The 21,519-nt window shown below is 46.8% G+C and overlaps 1 protein-coding gene across 1 annotated transcript in view; it reads left to right on the top strand.

Annotated features, from left to right (window-relative positions):
* Nucleotides 1-16,201: 16,201 nt before the first annotated feature.
* The window catches only part of RAB31 (RAB31, member RAS oncogene family), a 190,912-nt gene continuing 185,594 nt past the window's right edge, over nt 16,202-21,519 (top strand). The window contains exon 1 of the mRNA XM_038746749.1: nt 16,202-16,273. Coding sequence (XP_038602677.1) covers nt 16,235-16,273 — 39 coding nt within the window. The 5' untranslated portion in view covers nt 16,202-16,234. The remainder of the gene's footprint in view (nt 16,274-21,519) is intronic.

Raw genomic sequence — 21,519 nt, forward strand, 5'->3', positions numbered from 1 at the left:
ATCGATTTAGCCCTAAAGAAGGATTTCTTTCACATATCAGTACTGTAATTTAATATTTTTAGCCACTCAGCTGGAAAACTGAAGTTCTGTTGAGATCATTGAGACAATTCTCTTGTCCCTAGGAGCTTCCTGCTGTTGAAGTAAGTGTCCTTCACATTGCTCATTTATTCCATGGTTAGTTTTTCTCTCTCTCAGGCCAAGAGAGATTGCGTCCAACCTTAAGTCAGTGAACTCTCATTGCTCCCAAGCCTATTTTGCTCTCAATTTAAGATGACCTGGATTTTAGACAACCCCATCCAAAAACCTGATGTTCCCAAATGGAAAATCACAAAGTCACAGCAAATTACATCGCTCCCTCTCACACGGAGTCACATAAACTCACACACCCCATATTCATCCCACTCCCATCCGTGTCCTCACTCACTGACATTGGACATCCACAAATGGCAGGACAGCTGAGAGTCGGGAAAGGACACATGTGAGATGATCTGTGGGGCTAGTCCTGCCACCAGCAAAATTATTCTGCTGACAGTCACGTAACTATTGCAGCTGCATCTGAAAGATGTGTGTAAGTGCGTGTGTGTGTATGTGTGTGCGTTTGTGTAGTTGATAACTACATGGGGTTATTTGACTGCAAGTAGGTTGGCCTCCTGCCGTCCGGCCCTAAATCAGTCAGTCAGTTGATAGTATTTTTGGGGCACTTACTGTGTGCAGAGCACTGTACTAAGTGCCAGGGAGAGTACAATATAACAATAATAATAATTATGGTATTTGGTAAGCACTTACTATGTGCCAAGCACTGTTCTAAGCGCTGGAGTAGATACAAGGTAAGCAGGTTGTCCCACGTGAGGCTCACAGTCTTAATCCCCATTTTATAGATGAGGGAACTGAGGCACAGATAAGTTAAGTGGCTTGCTCAAGGTCACAAAGCAGACAAGTGGTAGAGGCGGGATTAGAACCCACATCCTCTGACTCCCAAGTCCGTACTCTTGCCACTAAGCCACGCTGCTTCTCTAACAATAAACAGGCACATTCCTTGCCCATGATGAGCTTACAGTTTAGAGGACACTAGAAAGGGAAAAGCAGCAGTGGGGGATGGGATTAAGTACCCGAGGGATCATCATCATCAATCGTATTTATTGAGCGCTTACTGTGTGCAGAGCACTGTACTAAGCGCTTGGGAAGTACAAATTGGCAACATACAGAGACAGTCCCTACCCAACAGTGGGCTCACAGTCTAAAAGGGGGAGACAGAGAACAAAACCAAACATACTAACAAAATAAAATTAATAGAATAGATATGTACAAGTAAAATAAATAAATAAATAGAGTAATAAATATGTATGGATGGCTTTATGGAGAAGCAGCATGGCTTAGTGGAATGAGCACTGGCTTGGGAGTCAGAGGACGTGAGTTCTAATCACGGCTCCGCCACTTGTCTGCTATGTGACCTTGGGCAAGCAGCTTCTCTGTGCCTTACTCAGTTTCCTCATCTGTTAAATGGGAATTAAGACTATGAGCCCCACGTGGGACAATCTGATTACCTTGTATCTACCCTAGTGCTTAGAACAGTACTTGGCACATAATAATAATAATGATGATGACATTTATTAAGCACTTACTATGTGCAAAGCACTTTTCTAAGCACTGGGGAGGTTACAAGGTGATCAGGTTGTCCCACGGGGGGCTCACAGTCTTAATCCCCATTTTACAGATGAGGTAACTGAGGCCCAGTGAAGTGAAGTGACATACCCAAAGTCACACAGCTAACAAATGGCAGAGCTGGAATTTGAACCCATGACCTTTGACTCCAAAGCCCGGGCTCTTAAGGGCTTAACAAATAACATTGTTATTATCATAGGTGCCACATGGCCCACTAGAAGCAGAGGCCAGAAAGTCGGCGGCCCCACACAGAGTGCTTCCATGAATGCATACAGAGAACCCAAGTCCTAATAATAATAATTATAGTAATTATGGTATTTGTTAAGCGCTTACTATGTGCCAATGTTCCAAGTACTGCAGTAGATATAAGGTAATCAGATTGGACACAGTCCCTGTACCACATGGGGCTCACAACCTTAATACCCATTTTATAGATGAGGTAACTGAGGCATAGAAAAGCCAGGTGACTTGCCCAAGGTCACACAGCAGACAAGTGGCCGAGCCAGAATTAGAACCCACGTTCTCTAACTCCCAAGCCCGTGCTCTTGCCAATAGACAATGCTGTAAGATGATGTTTAATTAATTAATGCTGTTAAAATGATCAGAGCAAGCAAAAGATGGTCCCAAAGAGGCAAAATCTCCACATCGCTGTGGGTTCTATGATGGTAAGGATTTATCCATGGGCCAGAGGGGCTATGGACATTGAGGTGTGGCTGATATTCCATTCTACCCTGGGCATATAATGATCGTCTCCTGCTTCATGCATGGGTTTGTCCTTGCAGTATCTGTTCCATTCTTGGTTTCACACTCCTCCCCGAACTTCCTCCAGTTCTTTGAACAGCCTAGCCCTTTATCCCAGGACTGCAATGTCCCCGCTAACCTTCCCCACCAGGATTGTTTGGAGCATTCTGAGGGCCCACGGAATAATTTGGAATATTCTGGAAGTGGGGCTGGTTCCTCTGTCCATGGTGGAATGGTGAAGGGTGGAACCAAGCACTTCTGAGAACAGAGCAAAGGGAAGACAGCCTGCTGATGACAAGGACTGCTTCTGCATGACCCATCCAAAGGAGATCTTAATGGGGTAGATTCATTTCTCTCCATCTAAGCCCTGCCTGGGGTAAAGGGGAAGCTAAAATGGGTTAGTTTGAATTTGGGGGTTATAATAATAATAACGATGGCACAAGCGCTTAGTGCAGTGATCAATCAATCAATCAATTTTATTTATTGAGTGCTTACTGTGTGCAGAGCACTGTACTAAGCGCTTGGGAAGTACAAGTTGGCAACATATAGAGACAGTCCCTACCCAACAGTGGGCTCACAGTCTAAAACGGGGAGACAGAGAACGAAACCAAACATACTAACAAAATAAAATAAATAGAATAGATATGTACAAGTAAAATAAATAAATAAATAAACAGAGTAATAAATATGTACAAACACATATACATATATACAGGTGGTGAGGGGAAGGGAAGGAGGTAAGATGGGGAGGATAGAGAGGGGGACGAGGGGGAGAGGAAGGAAGGGGCTCAGTTTGGGAAGGCCTCCTGGAGGAGGTGAGCTCTCAGTAGGGCCTTGAAGGGAGGAAGAGAGCTAGCTTGGCGGATGGGCAGAGGGAGGGCAGTCCAGGCCCGGGGGAGGACATGGGCAGTGATCTGCACACAGTAAAGGCTCAATAAATGAATGAATGAACTTAAATGCTTGCTATGTGTCAAGCACTGTTCTAAGCACTGAGGTAGATACTAGCTAATCAAGGTGGACACAGTCCCCATTCCACATGGGGTCAGTCTTAATCCCCATTTTACAGATGAGGAACTGAGGCCCAGAGAAGTGAAGTGACTTGCCCAAGGTCACATAGCTGACAAGTGGCCGAGCTGGGATTAGAACCCAGGTCCTTCAGACTTGCCTAGCCAAGGGCATTTGACATCTGTTAATCAGATCCTCAACTTATCTCTGACAGTCTTTAAACTGAGGGGCTGCAAATATGTCCCTGCACATCTAGCCTCTACCATTCTCTGTTGTGATATTTTCCCATTTGTGTTTCTAATGAAATCCCAATTCCGATTATGTCTGGTTAGGGAGTGTGATTCAGCCATCATCCCTGAGGCCTGCAAAGATCTAGCCATTGAATCCTGAGTGACGTTCCTAGTTCCAAGTCCTAATACAAAATAGTTGATTTTGGTCCTCGTTTATTATTACATAGCAAAATGACCCCGACTTTGATCTCCCAGAAGAAATAATAAAACCTTGGAAGCATATGGTACTTAAAAATGCGAAAACACTCCTCAAACATGCCCCAAGACTCTCCTCAAACAGGTGCCAGGGCTCCAGTACAAGTCACAGAGCTCTGCCCACAGGTTCCAGGGCTGAGTCCCAGAAAGTTTCAGGAAGCAGAAAGGAAGACTTGGTTCTATTCTTCTATTCTACTGGAGAAGCAGCGTGGCATCGTGGATAGAGCATTTTATTTATTTTATTTTATTTTATTTTATTTTATTTTATTTTGTAGTATGTTTGGTTTAGTCTCCCCCTTTTAGACCGTGAGCCCACTGTTGGGTAGGGACTGTCTCTATATGTTGCCAATTTGTACTTCCCAAGCGCTTAGTACAGTGCTCTGCACACAGTAAGCGCTCAATAAATACGATTGATGATGAGCATGGGCCTGGTAATCAGAAGGTCACGCATGGGTTCTAGTCTCGGCCCTGCTACTTATCTGCTGTGTGGTCTTGGGCAAGTTCATTCAATTGCACTTATTGAGTGCTTACTATGTGTACAGCACTGTCCTGAGCACTTGGAAAGTACAATTCAGCAACAGAGACAATCCCTGCCAACAGGCTCAAGGTCTAGAAGTCAACTCACATAACTTCTCTGTGCCTCAGTTACCTCATCTGTAAAATGGACATTAAGACTGTGAGCCCCATGCGGGACAGGGACTGTGTCCAACCCAATATGCTTGTATCCAGCCCAGTGCTTAGTAAAGTGCCTGGCACCTAGTAAGTGCTTAAGAAATACTATTATTATTATTATTATTATTATTGTTCTAAGAGAGCCAATCCTTTGCTGTCTCATTTCTGAGGGCTGCCCATTGCTGATACCCCCATAACTCACTGCTGAACTCCAGGAAAAGGGAAAAAGTTGGTCCCCACATCACTGGATTAAAGATCTCTTCTCATATTGTAATGCCATAGGGATAGTTACTGCCCAGGAACACCAAAAAGGGCTGGAATTTGAAGTCACTGCTGAATGCCTTCCCTTGCTTTTGAAATCAACTTTGGCAATGGTAGGGCAAGAGATTTTGAGTCAGCTGTAGTTATAGGTGCCAGAATTTCATCTTGAGTGGCAGAGGGAGTTGCTGGGGGGGCAAAAAGGGGGCTGGGATTTTAGGATGGAGAAAACCAGATGGAGTCTTAGAGGAGACAGACAATAAAGAGCAGGCCAAGAAAGACACAATTTTGGCTTTTTCCACCCATTATGGAAGCTCTTAAGTTTCATTCCAGACCTGGGATATGCAACATGGATGCCCACGTCAAAAGTAGTATTTATTGAATATTACTCTGTGCAGCACTGTCAAACAGCTGCAAAATTATTGTCCCCACAGCACCTGTGGAGTTGGCATCTCTGATTGTGGTCATTTTGAAGGCCTTAAGCCAAATGCAATCAATCAATCAATCAATTGCATTTATTGAGTGTTATTGAATGTGCAGTGCATTTCACTAAAAGCTTGGGAGAGTACAATACAAAAGAGTTAATAATAATAATAATGGTAATGTTTTTAAGCACTTTGTGCCAGGCATTGTACTAAGCGCTGGGTTGGACATAGGCAAATTAGGTTGGACACAGTCCCTGTCCCACATAGGGCTCACAGTCTCAATCTCCATTTTAACAGATGAGGAAACAGGCATGGAGAAGTGAAGTGACTTGCCCAAGGTCACACAGAAGACAAGTGGCGGAGCTGGGATTAGAACCCAGGTCCTTCTGACTCCCAGAGCCATACTCTATCAATTAGGCCACACTGTCCCTGTTCGTAGGCATCATTCATGCCCACAGGAAACTTACAGTCATTTAGAGGAAGACAGCCATTTCCATAAACTATAATAAATGAGAAGCAGCATAGTTTAGTGGAAAGAGAGTCAGAGGTCATGGGTTCTAATTCCAGCTCCACCACTTGTCTGCTGTGTGACCCCACTTAACTTCTCTGTGCCTCAGTTACCTCATCTGTAAAATGGGGGGTAAATGGGGGTGAAGACTGTGAGCCTCACGTGGGAACACCTGATTTTACCCCAGCACTTAGTGCTGTATCTAACCCAGCACTTGGAACAGTGCTTGGCACATAGTAAGCACTTAACAAATACCATCATTATTAAACTACAGATAGGGGAAAGGTAGGTTTAAGGATATTTACATAAGTGGTGTGGGACTGAGGGTGGAGTGGGTAGCCATGGCTTAAAGTGTACAGATCCAAGTGTACAAGTGACACAGATGGGAGAGAATGGGAAAAGAGGGCTTAGTTGGGGAAGGTTTCTTGGTGAAGATGTCATTTTAGGAGGCTATGAAGGTGGGGAAAGTGGTAGTCTTTCATGTATGAAGAGGGAGGAAGTTTCAGGCCAGAGGGAGGATGTGGGCAAGGGATTAGTAATGAGTTAGTTGAGACTGAGTTACAGTGAATAGGATGGCATTAAGAAATCAAATCATACGGATTGAGTTGTACTCCTCATTTTCCCACTCACACTCTGTCCTGCCCCTGACTTTCCCATCACCATCATCTTCTCTACCTCACCAGCCCATAACCTTGGCATTAGTCTCGACTAATTAGTCTCGACTAATTCATCTCTCTCATTCAATCCGCAAATTCAGTCTGACACCAAATCCTGTCGGTTCTATCTTCACACATCTGTAGAATCCTCCCTTTCCTCTCCATCCAATCTGCTAGCATACTGATCTAAGTACTATTCTATCCTGCCTTGATTTCTGCATCAGCCTCCTTGTTGACCTCCCTGCCTCCTGCCTCTCCTGACTGCAATCCCTACTTCACTTGGCTTCCCAGATCATTTTTCTACAAAAATGACAGTCCATTTTTTTCCTCTTCCCAAGAATCTCCAGTGGTTGCCCATCCACTTCTGCATGAAACAAAAACCCCTTTAGGCTTAATAAGACTCAATCACCTTGCCCACTTCTGTTTTACCTCACTGATTTCCTATTACAACTCAGCACATTCATTTAACTTCTCTAACACCATCTTACTCACAGTTCCTTGATCTTGTCTATCTTGCCACCAACCCCTCTCCTATGCCTTACCTCTGGCTTAGAATTCCCTCCCCTTTTTTTCCCAACAGATGATCACTCTCCCCACCTTCAAAGCCTTATTAAAATCATGTCTCCTCTAAGAGTCCTTCCTTGAGTAAGCTTCAATTCCCTACTTCCTCTCCCTTCTGTGTCATCCTTGCACTTGGATTTGTGCCCTATTTTCACCCCACCTTCAGCCCCACAGCTCTCATGTATAAATCTATAATTTATTTTAACCTCTCTCTCTCTCTCTCGACTGTGGGCAGGGAATGTGGCTACTAACTCAGTTATACTGTACTCTCCCAAGGGCTTAGTACAGTCCTCTGCAAACAGGAAGCATTCAAAAAATACCACTGATTGTTTTAGGAGGAGATCAGTGAGGTAGGATAGAAGGGGGACCTAATAATTTGATCTTCTCTCTTAACTGAAATTTTAAAGTATTAAAGCATCAGATTTTAACCAGTCATTAGCTGTTCCACTGATGCTTTGCTGGTAGGTTTCAGTTTTGACTTATGGTTAACATGGAGACACGAGTAGAAGTGTCACACTTTGATTTGAGTAAACAGGTGGAGTGAAACTGAAGCCTGTTGCAAATGCATTATGATTGCAGATAGGCTCTGGGGATCAAAGCTCCTCCGTGGGCAGATGGCTTGTTTATAGGTCACCTGAAACCCCTCTCAGCATCTAGAAAGTTGTGATGCACAGAATAAGAGTTGAAGAAATCTGGTAATTGATGATGAAGAGGAGTAATCAGGAAATTTCTAAATTCTCATCTATGTTGACCCTGGTATCTTGAGCAAAATGCCAACTGTTTTGCTCTTTCCAACTCTCCTTTCCCCTGGAACATTGGGGTAAAACTATTTGCCTCCCTACTGAAGTGTAGCCTGTTGAAAATTGATAAGCAGCAGCAGTAGCAGTATTTGCAGGAACATCATTATCATGATTGAAAAGCATTAAAGGCCCACTTGTCCCAGTTGCTGCGGTGGGCCACCCTTCGTGGCTCAGTGGAAAGAGTGTGAGCTTGGGAGTCGGAGGTTCGTATCCCGGCTCTGCCACTTGCCACCTGTGTGACCTTGGGAAAGCCACTTAACTTCTCTGTGCCTCAGTAACCTCATCTGAAAATGGGGATTAAAACCGTGAGCCCACTTGGGACAACCTGATCACCTTGTATCCCCTCAGCACTTAGAACAGTGCTTCACACATAGTAAGTGCTTAACAAATGCCACCATTATTATATCTGACAGACAGTTCCTCCCCAGCCCTTCAAAGTCTTACTGAAGGCCTATCTCCTCCAACAGGCCTTCCCTGTCTAAGCCCTCCTTTTCTCTTCTCCCACTCCCTTTTGTGTCATTCATTCATTCTTTCAATCATACTTATTGAGTGCTTACTGTATGCAGAACACTATACTAAGCACTTGGGAAGTACAAGTTGGCAACATATAGAGATGGTCCCTACCCAACAATGGGCTCACAGTCTAGAAGGGGGAGACAGACAACAAAACAAAACGTATGGACAGGTGTCAAGTCATCAGAACAAAAAGAATTAAAGCAAAATTCACATCATCAACAAAATAAATAGAAAAATAAATATGTACAAGTAAAATAAATACAGTAATAAATCTGTACAAATATATATACAGGTGCTGTGGGGAGGGGGAGGAGGTAGGGCGGGGAGGGATGGGGAGGAGGAGAGGAAAAAGAGGGCTCAGTCTGGGAAGGCCTCTTGGAGGAGGTGAGCTCTCAGTAGGGCTTTGAAGGGAGGAAGAGAGCTAGCTTGGTGGATGTGCGGAGGGAGGGCATTCCAATCAATAGTATTTATTGAGCGCTTACTGTGTGAAGAGCACTGTACTAAGCACTTGGGAAGTACAAGTTGGCAACATATATAGACGATCCCTACCCAACAGTGGGCTCACAGTCTAGAAGGGGGAGACAGAGAACAAAACAAAGCATATTAACAAAATAAAATAAATAGAATAGATATGTACAAGTAAAATAACTAAATAGAGTAATAAATACGTACAAACATATATACCTATATACAGGTGCTGTGGGGTAGGGAAGGAGGTAAGGCGAGGGGGATGGAGAGGGGAAGGAGGGGGAGAGGAAGGAGGGGGCTCAGTCTGGGAAGGCCTCCTGGAGGAGGTGAGCTCTCAGTAGGGCCTTGAAGGGAGGAAGAGAGGTAGCTTGGCAGATGTCCAGAGGGAGGGCATTCCAGGCCAGGGGAAAGAAGTGGGCCAGGGGTCGACGGTGGGACAGGCCAGAATGAGGTACAGTGAGGAGGCTAGTGGCAGAGGAGCGGAGGGTGTGGGCTGGGCTGTAGAAGGAGAGAAGGGAGGTGAGGTAGGACGGGGTGAGGTGATGGACAGCCTTGAAGCCGAGAGTAAGGAGTTTTTGCTTGATGCTTAGGTTGACAGGCAGCCACTGGAGAATTTTGAGGAAGGGAGTAGCATGCCCAGAGTGTTTCTGCACAAAGATGATCCAGGCAGCAGCATGAAGTATAGACTGAAGTGGGGAGAGACACGAGGATGGAAGATCAGAGAGGAGGTTGATGCAGTAATCCAGTCGGGATAGGATGAGAGATTGAGCCAGCAAGGTAGCAATTTGGATGGAGAGGAAAGGGCAGATCTTGGCGATGTGGAGGTGAGACCGGCAGGTTTTGGTGACGGATTGGATGTGAGGGATGAACGAGAGAGCAGAGCCAAGGATGACACCAAGTTTATGGGCTTGTGAGATGGGAAGGCTGGTAGTGCCATCTACAGTGACGGGAAAGTCAGGGAGAGGGCAGGGTTTGGGAGGGAAGATAAGGAATTCAGTCTTGGACATACCGAGTTTTAGATGGCGGGCAGACATCCAGATGGAGATGTCCTGAAGGCAGGAGGAGACACGAGCCTGCAGGGAGGGAGAGAGAGCAAGCAGGGGCAGAGATTTAGATTTGGGTGTCATCAGCGTAGAGATGATAGTTGAAGCAGTGGGAGTGAATGAGTTCACCAAAGGAGTGAGTGTAGATAGAGAAGAGAAGGTGACCGAGAACTGACCCTTGAGGAGCCCCTACAGTAAGGGGATGGGAGGGGGAGGAGGAGCCCACAAAGGAGACTGGGAATGAATAGTTGGAGAGATAAGAAGAGAACCAGGAGAGGACAGAGTCTGTGAAGCCAAGGTTGAATAGTGTGTTGAGGAGAAGGGGGTGGTCCACAGTGTCGAAGGCAGCTGAGAGGTCGAGGAGGATTAGGATAGAGTAGGAGCTGTTGGATTTGGCAAGAAGGAGGTCATTGGTGACCTTTGAGAGGGCAGTTTTGGTGGAGTGTAGGGGAGGGAAGCCAGATTGGAGGAGGTCAAGAGAATTGGTGTTGAGGGATTCGAGGCAGCGGGTGTAGATGACTCGTTCTAGGAGTTTAGTGTCACCCTGACTTGCTCCCTTTATTCATCCTCCCTCCCAGCCCCACAGCACTTCTGTACATATCTATAATTTATTTATTTATATTAATGTGTTTCTCCCCATCTAGACTCTAAGCTCATCATGGGCAGAAAATGTGCCTGTTCATTGTTTCATTTCACTCTCTCAAGGGCTTAGTATAGTGCTCTGCCCACAGTAAGTGCTCAATAAATGTGAATGAATGGCTGACTGATGCAAACCCCAACCCACTAGTGCTTAGTACAGTGCTTTGCCCACAGTAACCTCTCAATAAATATCATTGTTGATGAGGAGTGCAGTTTTTCTGTTTAACAACTCAAATGCACAGCTCTCGGAATGAAGAGTAGAGAAGCAGCATGGCCTAATGGATAGAGTCAGAAGGGAGTCAGAAGGACATGGGTTCTAATCCCTGCTCCGCCACTTGTGTCCTGAGTGACCTGGGGTCAGTCACCTAACTTCTCTGTGCCTCAGTTGCCTCATCTATAAAATGGGGATTAAGATTATGAGCCCTATGTGAGACAGGAACTGAGTTCAGCTCGATTAGCTTGTATCTACCCCTGCCAAATCCCATAAAAAAAATGAAGATCCATTTTCCTGAGCAGGACTGTGAGATGGGTTGCAGCTAGTTTATCACTATCATCATCATCAATCGTATTTATTGAGTGCTTACTGTGTGCAGAGCACTGTACTAAGCGCTTGGGAAGTACAAGTTGGCAACATATAGAGACAGTCCCTACCCAACAGTGGGCTCACTACCAAAGCTGATGTGGGTTTGGGCCTATATGCCTCGCCACAAATCTTGAGGGCATCTCAAGCCACAGGGAAACTCTCCCAGTTTAAAAGACCAACAGAAAGAATCCACAGCCCACTTCTAAGAAGGCTTCTTTACATCAGGAAACTCTTCCACCCATCTAAACTCAATCCCCCTCACTGCTTTTTAGTGCTTTCCTCATATTTGGTCTTCACCGAAACAGAATAACCCCTGTTTATAGCCAAATCCCCAAGGTGGAAACAAAATGTCTTACTGTGAAACGAACGAAATAGAGCAGGCACGTGGCCAAGTAGGGGGGCAGGAATCCATCCAGATCCAGGAGAGAGGGAGGGTGCTCTTTACCCATTTCCAAATCAGGTGCTGTTATGCAGCCAGACTTTGTGCCCCACCTCCCTTCCAGCTCTGAATTAGACAGTGAGTTCTCCAGCTTCTGGACATGGGCAGCTGGGGATTGCGGTGATGCAGCTGCTCAACAGCTGAGGCCGTTCCGGGCTCAGGGTCAGCTGCGCTTTAGCGGATCTAATAAAAATGAAACTCACTAGCCGGATTGTCCAGCTCTGATGAGATTAGGCCCTTCTGCAGGCTGCCGTTTCTCTGCCATTTCAAGCTACGGTCAGGAACCAGGCACAAGGGTTGGTTTGGAAGGGGCTATGGGAAGCTGGGAGCCAACCATGCCGAGGTTTACCGGGCCTCTTCTCCGTATCCTTGGGAGAAGGGTTTTTGAGGGCTGCGAGAGGGAAGTGGCGGACTGAAATCCGGGGTCCCTGGGGTGATGGCAAATTTGGGGACAGTATCAAATTTAAATGTAAAATGAAATCACAAGCGTGGCTCAGTGGAAAGAGCACGGGCTTTGGAGTCAGAGTTCATGGGTTCAAATCCTGTCTCTGCCACCTGTCAGCTAGGCGACTTTGGGCAAGTCATTTAACTTCTCTGTGCCTCAGTTACCTCCTCTGCAAAATAGGGATAAAGACTTTGAGCCCCACGTGAGACAACCTGATCACCTCGTAACCTCCCTAGCACTTTGCACATAGTAAGCGCTTAATAAATGCCTTTATTATTATTATTAAATTATGGAGAGACACAGTCTGCTTCCCACACCCCAAGCTGGCTGAAGTTTGGGAACGGAGTATCGCTGTAGGCAGGGAATGTATCTGTTATAGTGTTGTGTTGTACTCTCCCAAGCACTTAGAACAATGCTTGCTTAGTATGCAGCAAGCAGTGTGGCTTAGTGGCTTGGGAATCAGAGGACATGGGCTTTAATCCCGCCTCTGCCACTTGTCTGCCGGGAGACCTGGGGCAAGCCACTTCACTTCTCTGTGCCTCAGTTTCCTCATCTGTTAAATGAGGATGGAGACTGTGAGCCTCATGTGGGAAAACCTGATTAACTTGTATCTATCCCGGTGCTTTGAATAGTACTTGACACATAGGAAGTGCTTAACAAATACTACAATTATTATTATTGTTAGTAGTAGTAGTATTGGAGATGCAGTGTGGCTTAGTGGCAAGAGCAAGGTCTTGGGAGTCAGAGGTTGTGGGTTCTAATTCTACCTCCGCCACTCGTCTGCTGGGTGACCGGGGTGAGCCATTCCACTTCTCTGTGCCTCGGTTGTCTCATCTGTCAAATGGGGATGAATAATAATAATAATTATGGTGTTTAAGTGCGTATTATGTGCCAAGCTCTGGGGTAGATAGAATGTAATCAGGTTGTAAAGAGTCCCTGTCCTACGTGAGGCTCACACTCTTAATCCCCATTTTCCAGATGAGGGAATTGAGGCCTAAAGAAGTGAGATGACTTGCCCAAGGTCACACAGCAGACGCGTGGTGGAGGCGAGATTAAAACCTGTGACCTTCCGGCTCCCAGGCTCCTGTTCCGTCCACTAGGCCATGCTCTAGACTGCAAGCCCCATGTGGGGCAACTTGATGACCTTGTACCTACCCTGGTACTTAGAACGGTGCTTGGCACATAGTAAGCGCCTAACTTCTAGACTGTGAACCCGTCGTTGGGTAGGGACTGTCACTAGTGCCAAATTGTACTTTCCAAGTGCTTGGGGAAGCAGCGTGGCTCAGTGGAAAGAGCCTGGGCTTGGGAGTCAGAGGTCATGGGTTTTAATCCCGACTCTGCCACTTGTCATCTGGGTGACTTTGGGCAGGTCACTTCGCTTCTCTGTGCCTCAGTGACCTCATCTGTAAAATGGGGATGAAGACTGTGAGCCCCATGTGGGACAAGCTGATCATCTTGCATCACCCCCAGGGTTTAGAACAGTGCTTGGCACATAGTAAGTGCTTAACAAATGCCATCATTAGTCCAGTGCTCTGCACACAGTAAGTGCTCAATAAATACAATTGAAGGAATGTACTACCATCATCGTTATTATTATTATTATTATTATAGATGCATACTACTACTATTCTATTTTGTTAATGATGTGCATACAGCTTTAATTCTATTTGTTCTGATGATTTGGACACCTGTCCACATGTTTTGTTTTGTTGTCTGTGTCCCCCTTCTAGACTGTGAGCCCGTTGCTGGGTAGGGACCGTCTCTAGATGTTGCCGACTTGAACTTCCCGAGCGCTTAGTACGGTGCTCTGCACACAGGAAGCACTTAGTAAATGCGATTGAATGAATGAATTTGCACAAAGTGCTTTACAAATATCATCATTAGTCCAGTGCTCTGCACACAGTAAGCGCTCAATAAATTGATTTTGACTGCACACAGTAAGCGCTTAGTAAATGCGATTGAATGAATAAATTTGCACAAAGTGCTTTACAAATATCATCATTAGTCCAGTGCTCTGCACACAGTAAGCGCTCAATAAATTGATTTTGACACCTGTCTACATGTTTTGTTTTGTTGCCTGTCTCCCCCTTCTAGACTGTGAGCCCGTTGTTGGGTAGGGACCGTCTCTAGATGTTGCCAACTTGAACTTCCCGAGCGCTTAGTACGGTGCTCTGCACACAGGAAGTGCTTAGTAAATGCGATTGAATTAATGAACTTGCACAAAGTAAGCGCTTTACAAATATCATCATTAGTCCAGTGTTCTGCACACAGTAAGCGCTCAGTAAATTGATTTTGGCTGCACACAGTAAGTGCTTAGTAAATGCGATTGAATGAATGAATTTGCACAAAGTGCTTTACAAATATCATCATTAGTCCAGTGCTCTGCACACAATAAGCGCTCAATAAATTGATTTTGACTGCACACAGTAAGCGCTCAGTAAATGCGATTGAATGAATGAATTTGCACAAAGTGCTTTACAAATATCATCATTAGTCCAGTGTTCTGCACACAGTAAGTGCTCAATAAATACGATTGAATGAAATTATTTTATCTTGTTAATATGTTTTGTTTTGTTGTCTGTCTGTCCCTTCTAGACTGTGAGCCCGCTGTTGGGTAGGGCCCGTCTCTATGTGTTGCCAACTTGGACTTCCCAAGCGCTTAGTCCAGTGCTCTGCACACGGTAAGCGCTCAATAAATACGATTGAATGCATTTTATTTTGTTAATATGTTTTGTCGCCTGTCTCCCCCTTCTAGCCTGTGAGCCCGCTGTTGGGTAGGGACTGTCTCTATGTGTTGCCAACTTGGACTTCCCAAGCGCTTAGTCCAGTGCTCTGCACATGGTAAGTGCTCAATAAATACGATTGAATGCATTTTATTTCGTTAATATGTTTTGTCGCCTGTCTCCCCCTTCTAGACTGTGAGCCCACTGTTGGGTAGGGCCCGTCTCTAGATGTTGCCAACTTGGACTTCCCAAGCGCTTAGTCCAGTGCTCTGCACACAGTAAGCGCTCAATAAATACGACAATGCATTTTATTTTGTTAATATGTTTTGTCGCCTGTCTCCCCCTTCTAGACTGTGAGCCCGCTGTTGGGTAGGGCCCGTCTCTAGATGTTGACGACTTGGACTTCCCAAGCGCTTAGTCCAGTGCTCTGCACACAGTAAGCGCTCAATAAATACGACTGAATGCATTTTATTTCGTTAATATGTTTTGTCGCCTGTCTCCCCCTTCTAGACTGTGAGCCCACTGTTGGGTAGGGCCCGTCTCTAGATGTTGCCAACTTGGACTTCCCAAGCGCTTAGTCCAGTGCTCTGCACACAGTAAGCGCTCAATAAATACGACTGAATGCATTTTATTTTGTTAATATGTTTTGTCGCCTGTCTCCCCCTTCTAGACTGTGAGCCCGCTGTTGGGTAGGGCCCGTCTCTAGATGTTGACGACTTGGACTTCCCAAGCGCTTAGTCCAGTGCTCTGCACACAGTGAGCGCTCAATAAATACGACTGAATGCATTTTATTCAGAGAAGCAGCGTGGCTCAGTGGAAAGAGCACGGGCTTTGGAGTCAGAGGTCAGGGGTTCGTATCCCGACTCCGCCACATGTCTGCTGTGTGACCTTGGGCAAGTCACTTAACTTCTCTGAGCCTCAGTTACCTCATCTGTAAAATGGGGATTAAGACTGTGAGCCCCACGTGGGACAACCTGATTCACTTTGTATCCCCCCAAGCGCTTAGAACAGTGCTTTGCACATAGTAAGCGCTTAACAAATACCAACATTATTATTATTATTATTTTATTTCGTTAATATGTTTTGTCGCCTGTCTCCCCCTTCTAGACTGTGAGCCCGCTGTTGGGTAGGGACTGTCTCTAGATGTTGCCAACTTGGACTTCCCAAGCGCTTAGTCCAGTGCTCTGCACACAGTACGATTGGTAATGATGCTGATGATGCAGAGGGGCCCTGGCCCCTTCTCCCTCCTTCCCCCCCCCCCGCATCTTACCTCCTTCCCTTCCCCACAGCACCTGTATATATGTTTGTACATATTTATTACTCTATTTATTGATTTTACTTGTCCATATCTATTCTATTGATTTTATTTTGTTAGTATGTTTGGTTTTGTTCTCTGTCTCCCCCTTTTAGACTGTGTGGGTGAGGGCGGGCGGAGGCCGGGCTTGGGGCGGGGCCGGGGGCGGCCCCAGGAAGGCCCGGGGGACCCCCGGACCCGAGGACGAGGAGGAGGAGGAAGAAGAAGAGGAGGAGGAAGAAGAAGAAGAGGAGGAGGAGGAGGGGGGGAATCCCGGCCGGCCCCAGCCCGGCCCCCCGGACTCCTGGCAGATGATGGCCATACGGGAGCTGAAAGTGTGTCTTCTCGGGGTGAGGCCTGGGCCCCGGGGGGAGCCAGGGAGGGAAGGAGGGAGGGAAGGGAGGGGATTACTCTATTTATTTATTTATTCATTTATTCATTTTACTTGCACATATCTATTCTATTGATTTCATTTTGTCAGTACGTTTGGTTTTGTTCCCTTGTCTCCCCCTTTTAGACCGTGAGCCCGCTGGTGGGTAGGGACCGTCTCTAGATGTTGCCAACTTGGACTTTCCAATCAATCAATCAATCAGTCAATCGCATTTATTGAGCGCTTACTGTGTGCAGAGCACTGTACTAAGCGCTTAAGAGAGACCCGGCTCACAGTCTAGAAGGGGGGCTGCTTCTCTCCCCAGGCTCACTTCAAACTCCACTCTCTTACCTTCAACTTCTGGCTCATGCTAGTAATAATAATGATGGCATTTGTTAAGCGCTTACTATGTGCAAAGCACTGTTCTAAGCGCTGGGGGGATACAATGTGATCAAGCTGTCCCACGGGGGGCTCACAGTCCTAATCCCCATTTTTACAGATGAGGTAACTGAGGCTCCAGTAGCCTGGAACCCTTTTCCTCCCCAATTCCCAAGCGCTTAGTACAGTGCTCTGCACACGGTAAGCGCTCAATAAATACGATTGATGATGATGATGGACTGTGAGCCCACTGTAGGGTAGGGACTGTCTCTAGATGTTGCCAATTTGGACTTCCCAAGCGCTTAGTACAGTGCTCTGCACACAGTCAGCGCTCAAGAAATACGATTGATGATGATGATGATGGACTGTGAGCCCACTGTAGGGTAGGGACTGTCTCTAGATGTTGCCAATTTGGACTTCCCAAGCGCTTAGTACAGTGCTCTGCACACAGTAAGCGCTCAATAAATACGATTGGTGATGATGATGGACTGTGAGCCCACTGTAGGGTAGGGACTGTCTCTAGATGTTGCCAATTTGGACTTCTCAAGCGCTTACTACAGTGCTCTGCACATAGTAAGCGCTCAATAAATACTTTTGATGATGATGATGGACTGTGAGCCCCCTGTAGGGTAGGGACTGTCTCTAGATGTTGCCAATTTGGACTTCCCAAGCGCTTAGTACAGTGCTCTGCACATAGTAAGCGCTCAATAAATACGATTGATGATGATGATGATGATGGCCCGAGTGTGGGGCTTGGCCGGCCCGGACCCCCCTCTGCCCCCTCCGGGCCTTGCCTGCCGCCCGGGCGCCGACTCGGCCCGGGGCTCAGACTGCGTGGCCAGACCACCCCACAACCCCTGCCCACTCCCGCCTTTCCCCCCCCATCTTACCTCCTTCCCTTCCCCACAGCACCTGTATATATGTATATACGTTTGTACATATTTATTACTCTTTATTTTACTTGTACATATCTATTCTATTTATTTTATTTTGTAAGTATGTTTGGTTTTGTTCTCTGTCTCCCCCTTTGAGACTGTGAGCCCCCTTGGGTAGGGACTGTCTCTAGATGTTGCCAACTTGGACTTCCCAAGCGCTTAGTACAGTGCTCTGCACACAGTAAGCGCTCAAGAAATACGATTGATTGGTTGATTGATTCCTCTCCCCCTCGTCCTCCTCTCCATCCCCCCATCCTACCTCCTTCCCTTCCCCACAGCACCTGTATATATGTTTGTACATATTTATTACTCTTTATTTTACTTGTACATATCTATTCTATTGATTTTATTTTGTTAGTATGTTTGGTTTTGTTCTCTGTCTCCCCCTTTTAGACTGTGAGCCCGCTGTTGGGTAGGGACTGTCTCTAGATGTTGCCAACTTGGACTTCCCAAGCGCTTAGTACAGTGCCCTGCACACGGTAAGCGCTCAGTAAATACGATTGATTGGTTGATTGATTCCTCTCCCCCTCATCCTCCTCTCCATCCCCCCATCTTACCTCCTTCCCTTCCCCACAGCACCTGTATATATGGATATATGTTTGTACATATTTATTTTACTTGTACATATCTATTCTATTGATTTTATTTTGTTAGTATGTTTGGTTTTGTTCTCTGTCTCCCCCTTTTAGGCTGTGAGCCCACTGTTGGGTAGGAACTGTCTCTCTATGTTGCCAACTTGGACTTCCCAAGCGCTTAGTACAGTGCTCTGCACACAGTAAGCACTCAATAAATACGATTGGTTGATTGATTCCTCTCTCCCTCATCCTCCTCTCCATCCCCCCATCTTACCTCCTTTCCTTCCCCACAGCACCTGTATATATGGATATATGTTTGTACATATTTATTACTCTTTATTTTACTTGTACATATCTATTCTATTTATTTAATTTTGTTAGTGTGTTTGGTTTTGTTCTCTATCTCCCCCTTTTAGACTGTGAGCCCACTGTTGGGTAGGGACTGTCTCTAGATGTTGCCAACTTGGACTTCCCAAGCGCTTAGTACAGTGCTCTGCACACGGTAAGCGCTCAATAAATATGATTGATTGATTGATTGCCCCTGCCCACTCTCTGCCTCTGCCCACTCCCTGCCCCTGCCCACTCTCTGCCTCTTCCCACAACCTTCCTCTTCCCACTCCCTTCCCACTCCCTGCCCTCTTCTCCCAGCTTTCTCCACCTGCCCCTGCCCACTCCCTGCCCCTGCCCACTTTCGTCATCAGTCGTATTTATTGAGCGCTTACTATGTGCAGAGCACTGTACTAAGTGCTTGGGAAGTACAAATTGGCAACATATAGAGACAGTCCCTACCCAACATTGGGCTCACTTTCTGCCCTTTCCCACTCCCTGCCCACTCCCTGTCTCTTCCCACTCACTGCCCCTTCCCACTCCCTGCCCCTGCCCACTTTCTGCCCTTTCCCACTCCCTGCCCACTCCCTGCCTCTTCCCACTCTCTTCCCCTTCATCATCATCAATCATATTTATTGAGCGCTTACTGTGTGCAGAGCACTGTACTAAGCGCTTGGGAAGTCCAAGTTGGCAACATATAGAGACAGTCCCTACCCAATAGTGGGCTCACAGTCTAAAAGGGGGAGAGAGAGAATAAAACCAAACATACTAACAAAATAAAATAAAAAGAATAGATAGGTACAAGTAAAATAAATAAATAAATAAGTAGAGTAATAAATATGTACAACATATATACATGTATACAGGTGCTGTGGGGAAGGGAAGGAGGTCAGATGGGGGGGATGGAGAGGAAGGAAGGGGCTCAGTCTGGGAAGGCCTCCTTCCTTCCCACTCCCTGCCCCTTCCCACTCCCTGCCCCTTCTTTCTCTCCCTGCCTCTCCCCACTGCCCGCCTGTCCCCCCTCTTTCCCGCAAGTTCCATGCCCTCTCCCCCGTCTCCACCCATCTGCCCCATGCCCCTCGCCCCCTGCAACCACGCCATCTGCCCCTTTTCCCCCCTCCCTGCCTGCAGCCCCCCTGTGCGGCCCCGGCCCCCGGGGGTCGATGCCCGGAGCAGGATGCCCCTCCTTCCAGCCGAAAGTTCCCGGGCACACCCTCGACGTCTTTCCCTTCCCTGCTCCCCTCTCCCGGGAGTGACTTAATAATAATAATAATGACATTTATTAAGTGCTTACTATGTGCAAAGCACTGTTCCAAGCGCTGGGGAGGTTACAAGGTGATCTGGTTGCCCCACGTGGGGCTCACAGTCTTAATCCCCATTTTACAGATGAGGTAACAGAGGCCCAGTGAAGTGACGTGTCCAAAGTCACACAGCTGACAAGTGGCAGAACCGGGATTCGAACCCATGACCCCTGACTCCAAAGCCCGTGCTCTTTCCACTGAGCTGTGCTGCTTCTCTATTTCTTTACTTTTTGTTGTCTTTTTTCCTGCTCAGGGTGTGCAGTCCCACGAAGGAGCGCTGTCCGGAGTGAGCGGGAGGGTTTGGGGGGTCCGTGGGGCTGGACCGCTTCTCTTCAAACCCTCTCAAACTCCCCACTACCCCTCCTTTCCAAGTCCAACTTTTTCTTTGGTCAGCCCCAGCCTGCCCGTCCAGACTGGTCTGTGAGATCCCCTGGAGGTCCAGGACTAGAGGCTGGGCGCTCACCAGAGTTTAGAGGTTTGCCCTCTCCCACTCCCCCTCCTCTCCAAGTCTGTCCTTTCTTTGGTCAGCCCCAATACATCCATCCAGACTGGTCTTTGAGATCCCCTGGGTGTCCATTCATTCATTCAGTCTTACTTATTGAGCGCTTACTGTGTGCAGAGCACTGCACTAAGCACTTGGGAAGTACAAGGCGGCAACATATAGAAACGGTCCCTACCCAACAGTCTAGAAGGGGTAGACAGACAACAAAACAAAACATGTAGACCGGTGTCAAAATAGAACAAATAGAAGTAAACCTATATGCACATCATTAACAAAATAAATAGAATAGTAAATATGTACAAGTAAAATAAATGCAGGTGCCAGGCCCAGAGGCTGGGCGCTCTCCAGACTTTAGGGGCTTGCCCTATCCCCACCTCCGTCCATCACAGACTTGATAAAAACAAACCAGTGAAAAAGCCAACGAACTACCCAAAAAAGCATGCTTTCTGCACCCCACAGAGTCTCGTGCCTCTGAATCCAGGTAACCCGGCCGCTCTGACGGGAGCCTCCTGCCAGACAAAGTGGCCAGGGAACATTCGTTGTCCTCATTTGCTTCTTAGAGGTGTTAACTCTGTGCCCAGGGACTGAATTTCCAAGAAGTGAATAAAAGGGAAACGAGCAACGAGCCTCTTCCCAAGCGTCTGGGTGGGAGGGTGAGAGTTGGACTGAATTGGTGAAGAAAGTAGGGAGGTAGAGGGGAGGCGAGGCAGGGGTCTTGGCACTAAGTGTCGAGAACCCAGCGTGGCTCAGTGGAAAGAGCCCGGGCTTTAGAGTCAGAGGTCCTGGGTTCAAATCCCGGCTCCCCCACTTGTCAGCTGTGTGACTTTGGGCAAGTCACTTTACTTCTCTGGGCCTCTGTTCCCTCATCTGTAAAATGGGGATGAAGACTGTGAGCCCCCGTGGGACAACCTGATGACCTTGTAACCTCCCCAGTGCTTAGAACAGTGCTTTGCACATAGTAAACACTTAATAAATGCCATTATTAATTAAATAAGTAAGTGTGGTGTGCATTCTGAGCTGAGATCCTCTCCGACATTGAGTCTGGACGTTGTTGAGCCATCCAGGTCATATGCTGAACCCATCTCTCTTCCTCTTCTCTATCTCATCCTGGCCTTAGCCAGGCCGTCTAATGCCAACTGGAAATACCTTCTAGGAATCCTCTCAACTCTTCTGAGGGTTCAGTCGGCTTGAGAAAGGCTTTGAAAGTA

This window comes from Tachyglossus aculeatus, chromosome 5 (assembly GCF_015852505.1).
Source record: "Tachyglossus aculeatus isolate mTacAcu1 chromosome 5, mTacAcu1.pri, whole genome shotgun sequence".
Taxonomy (NCBI): domain Eukaryota; kingdom Metazoa; phylum Chordata; class Mammalia; order Monotremata; family Tachyglossidae; genus Tachyglossus; species Tachyglossus aculeatus.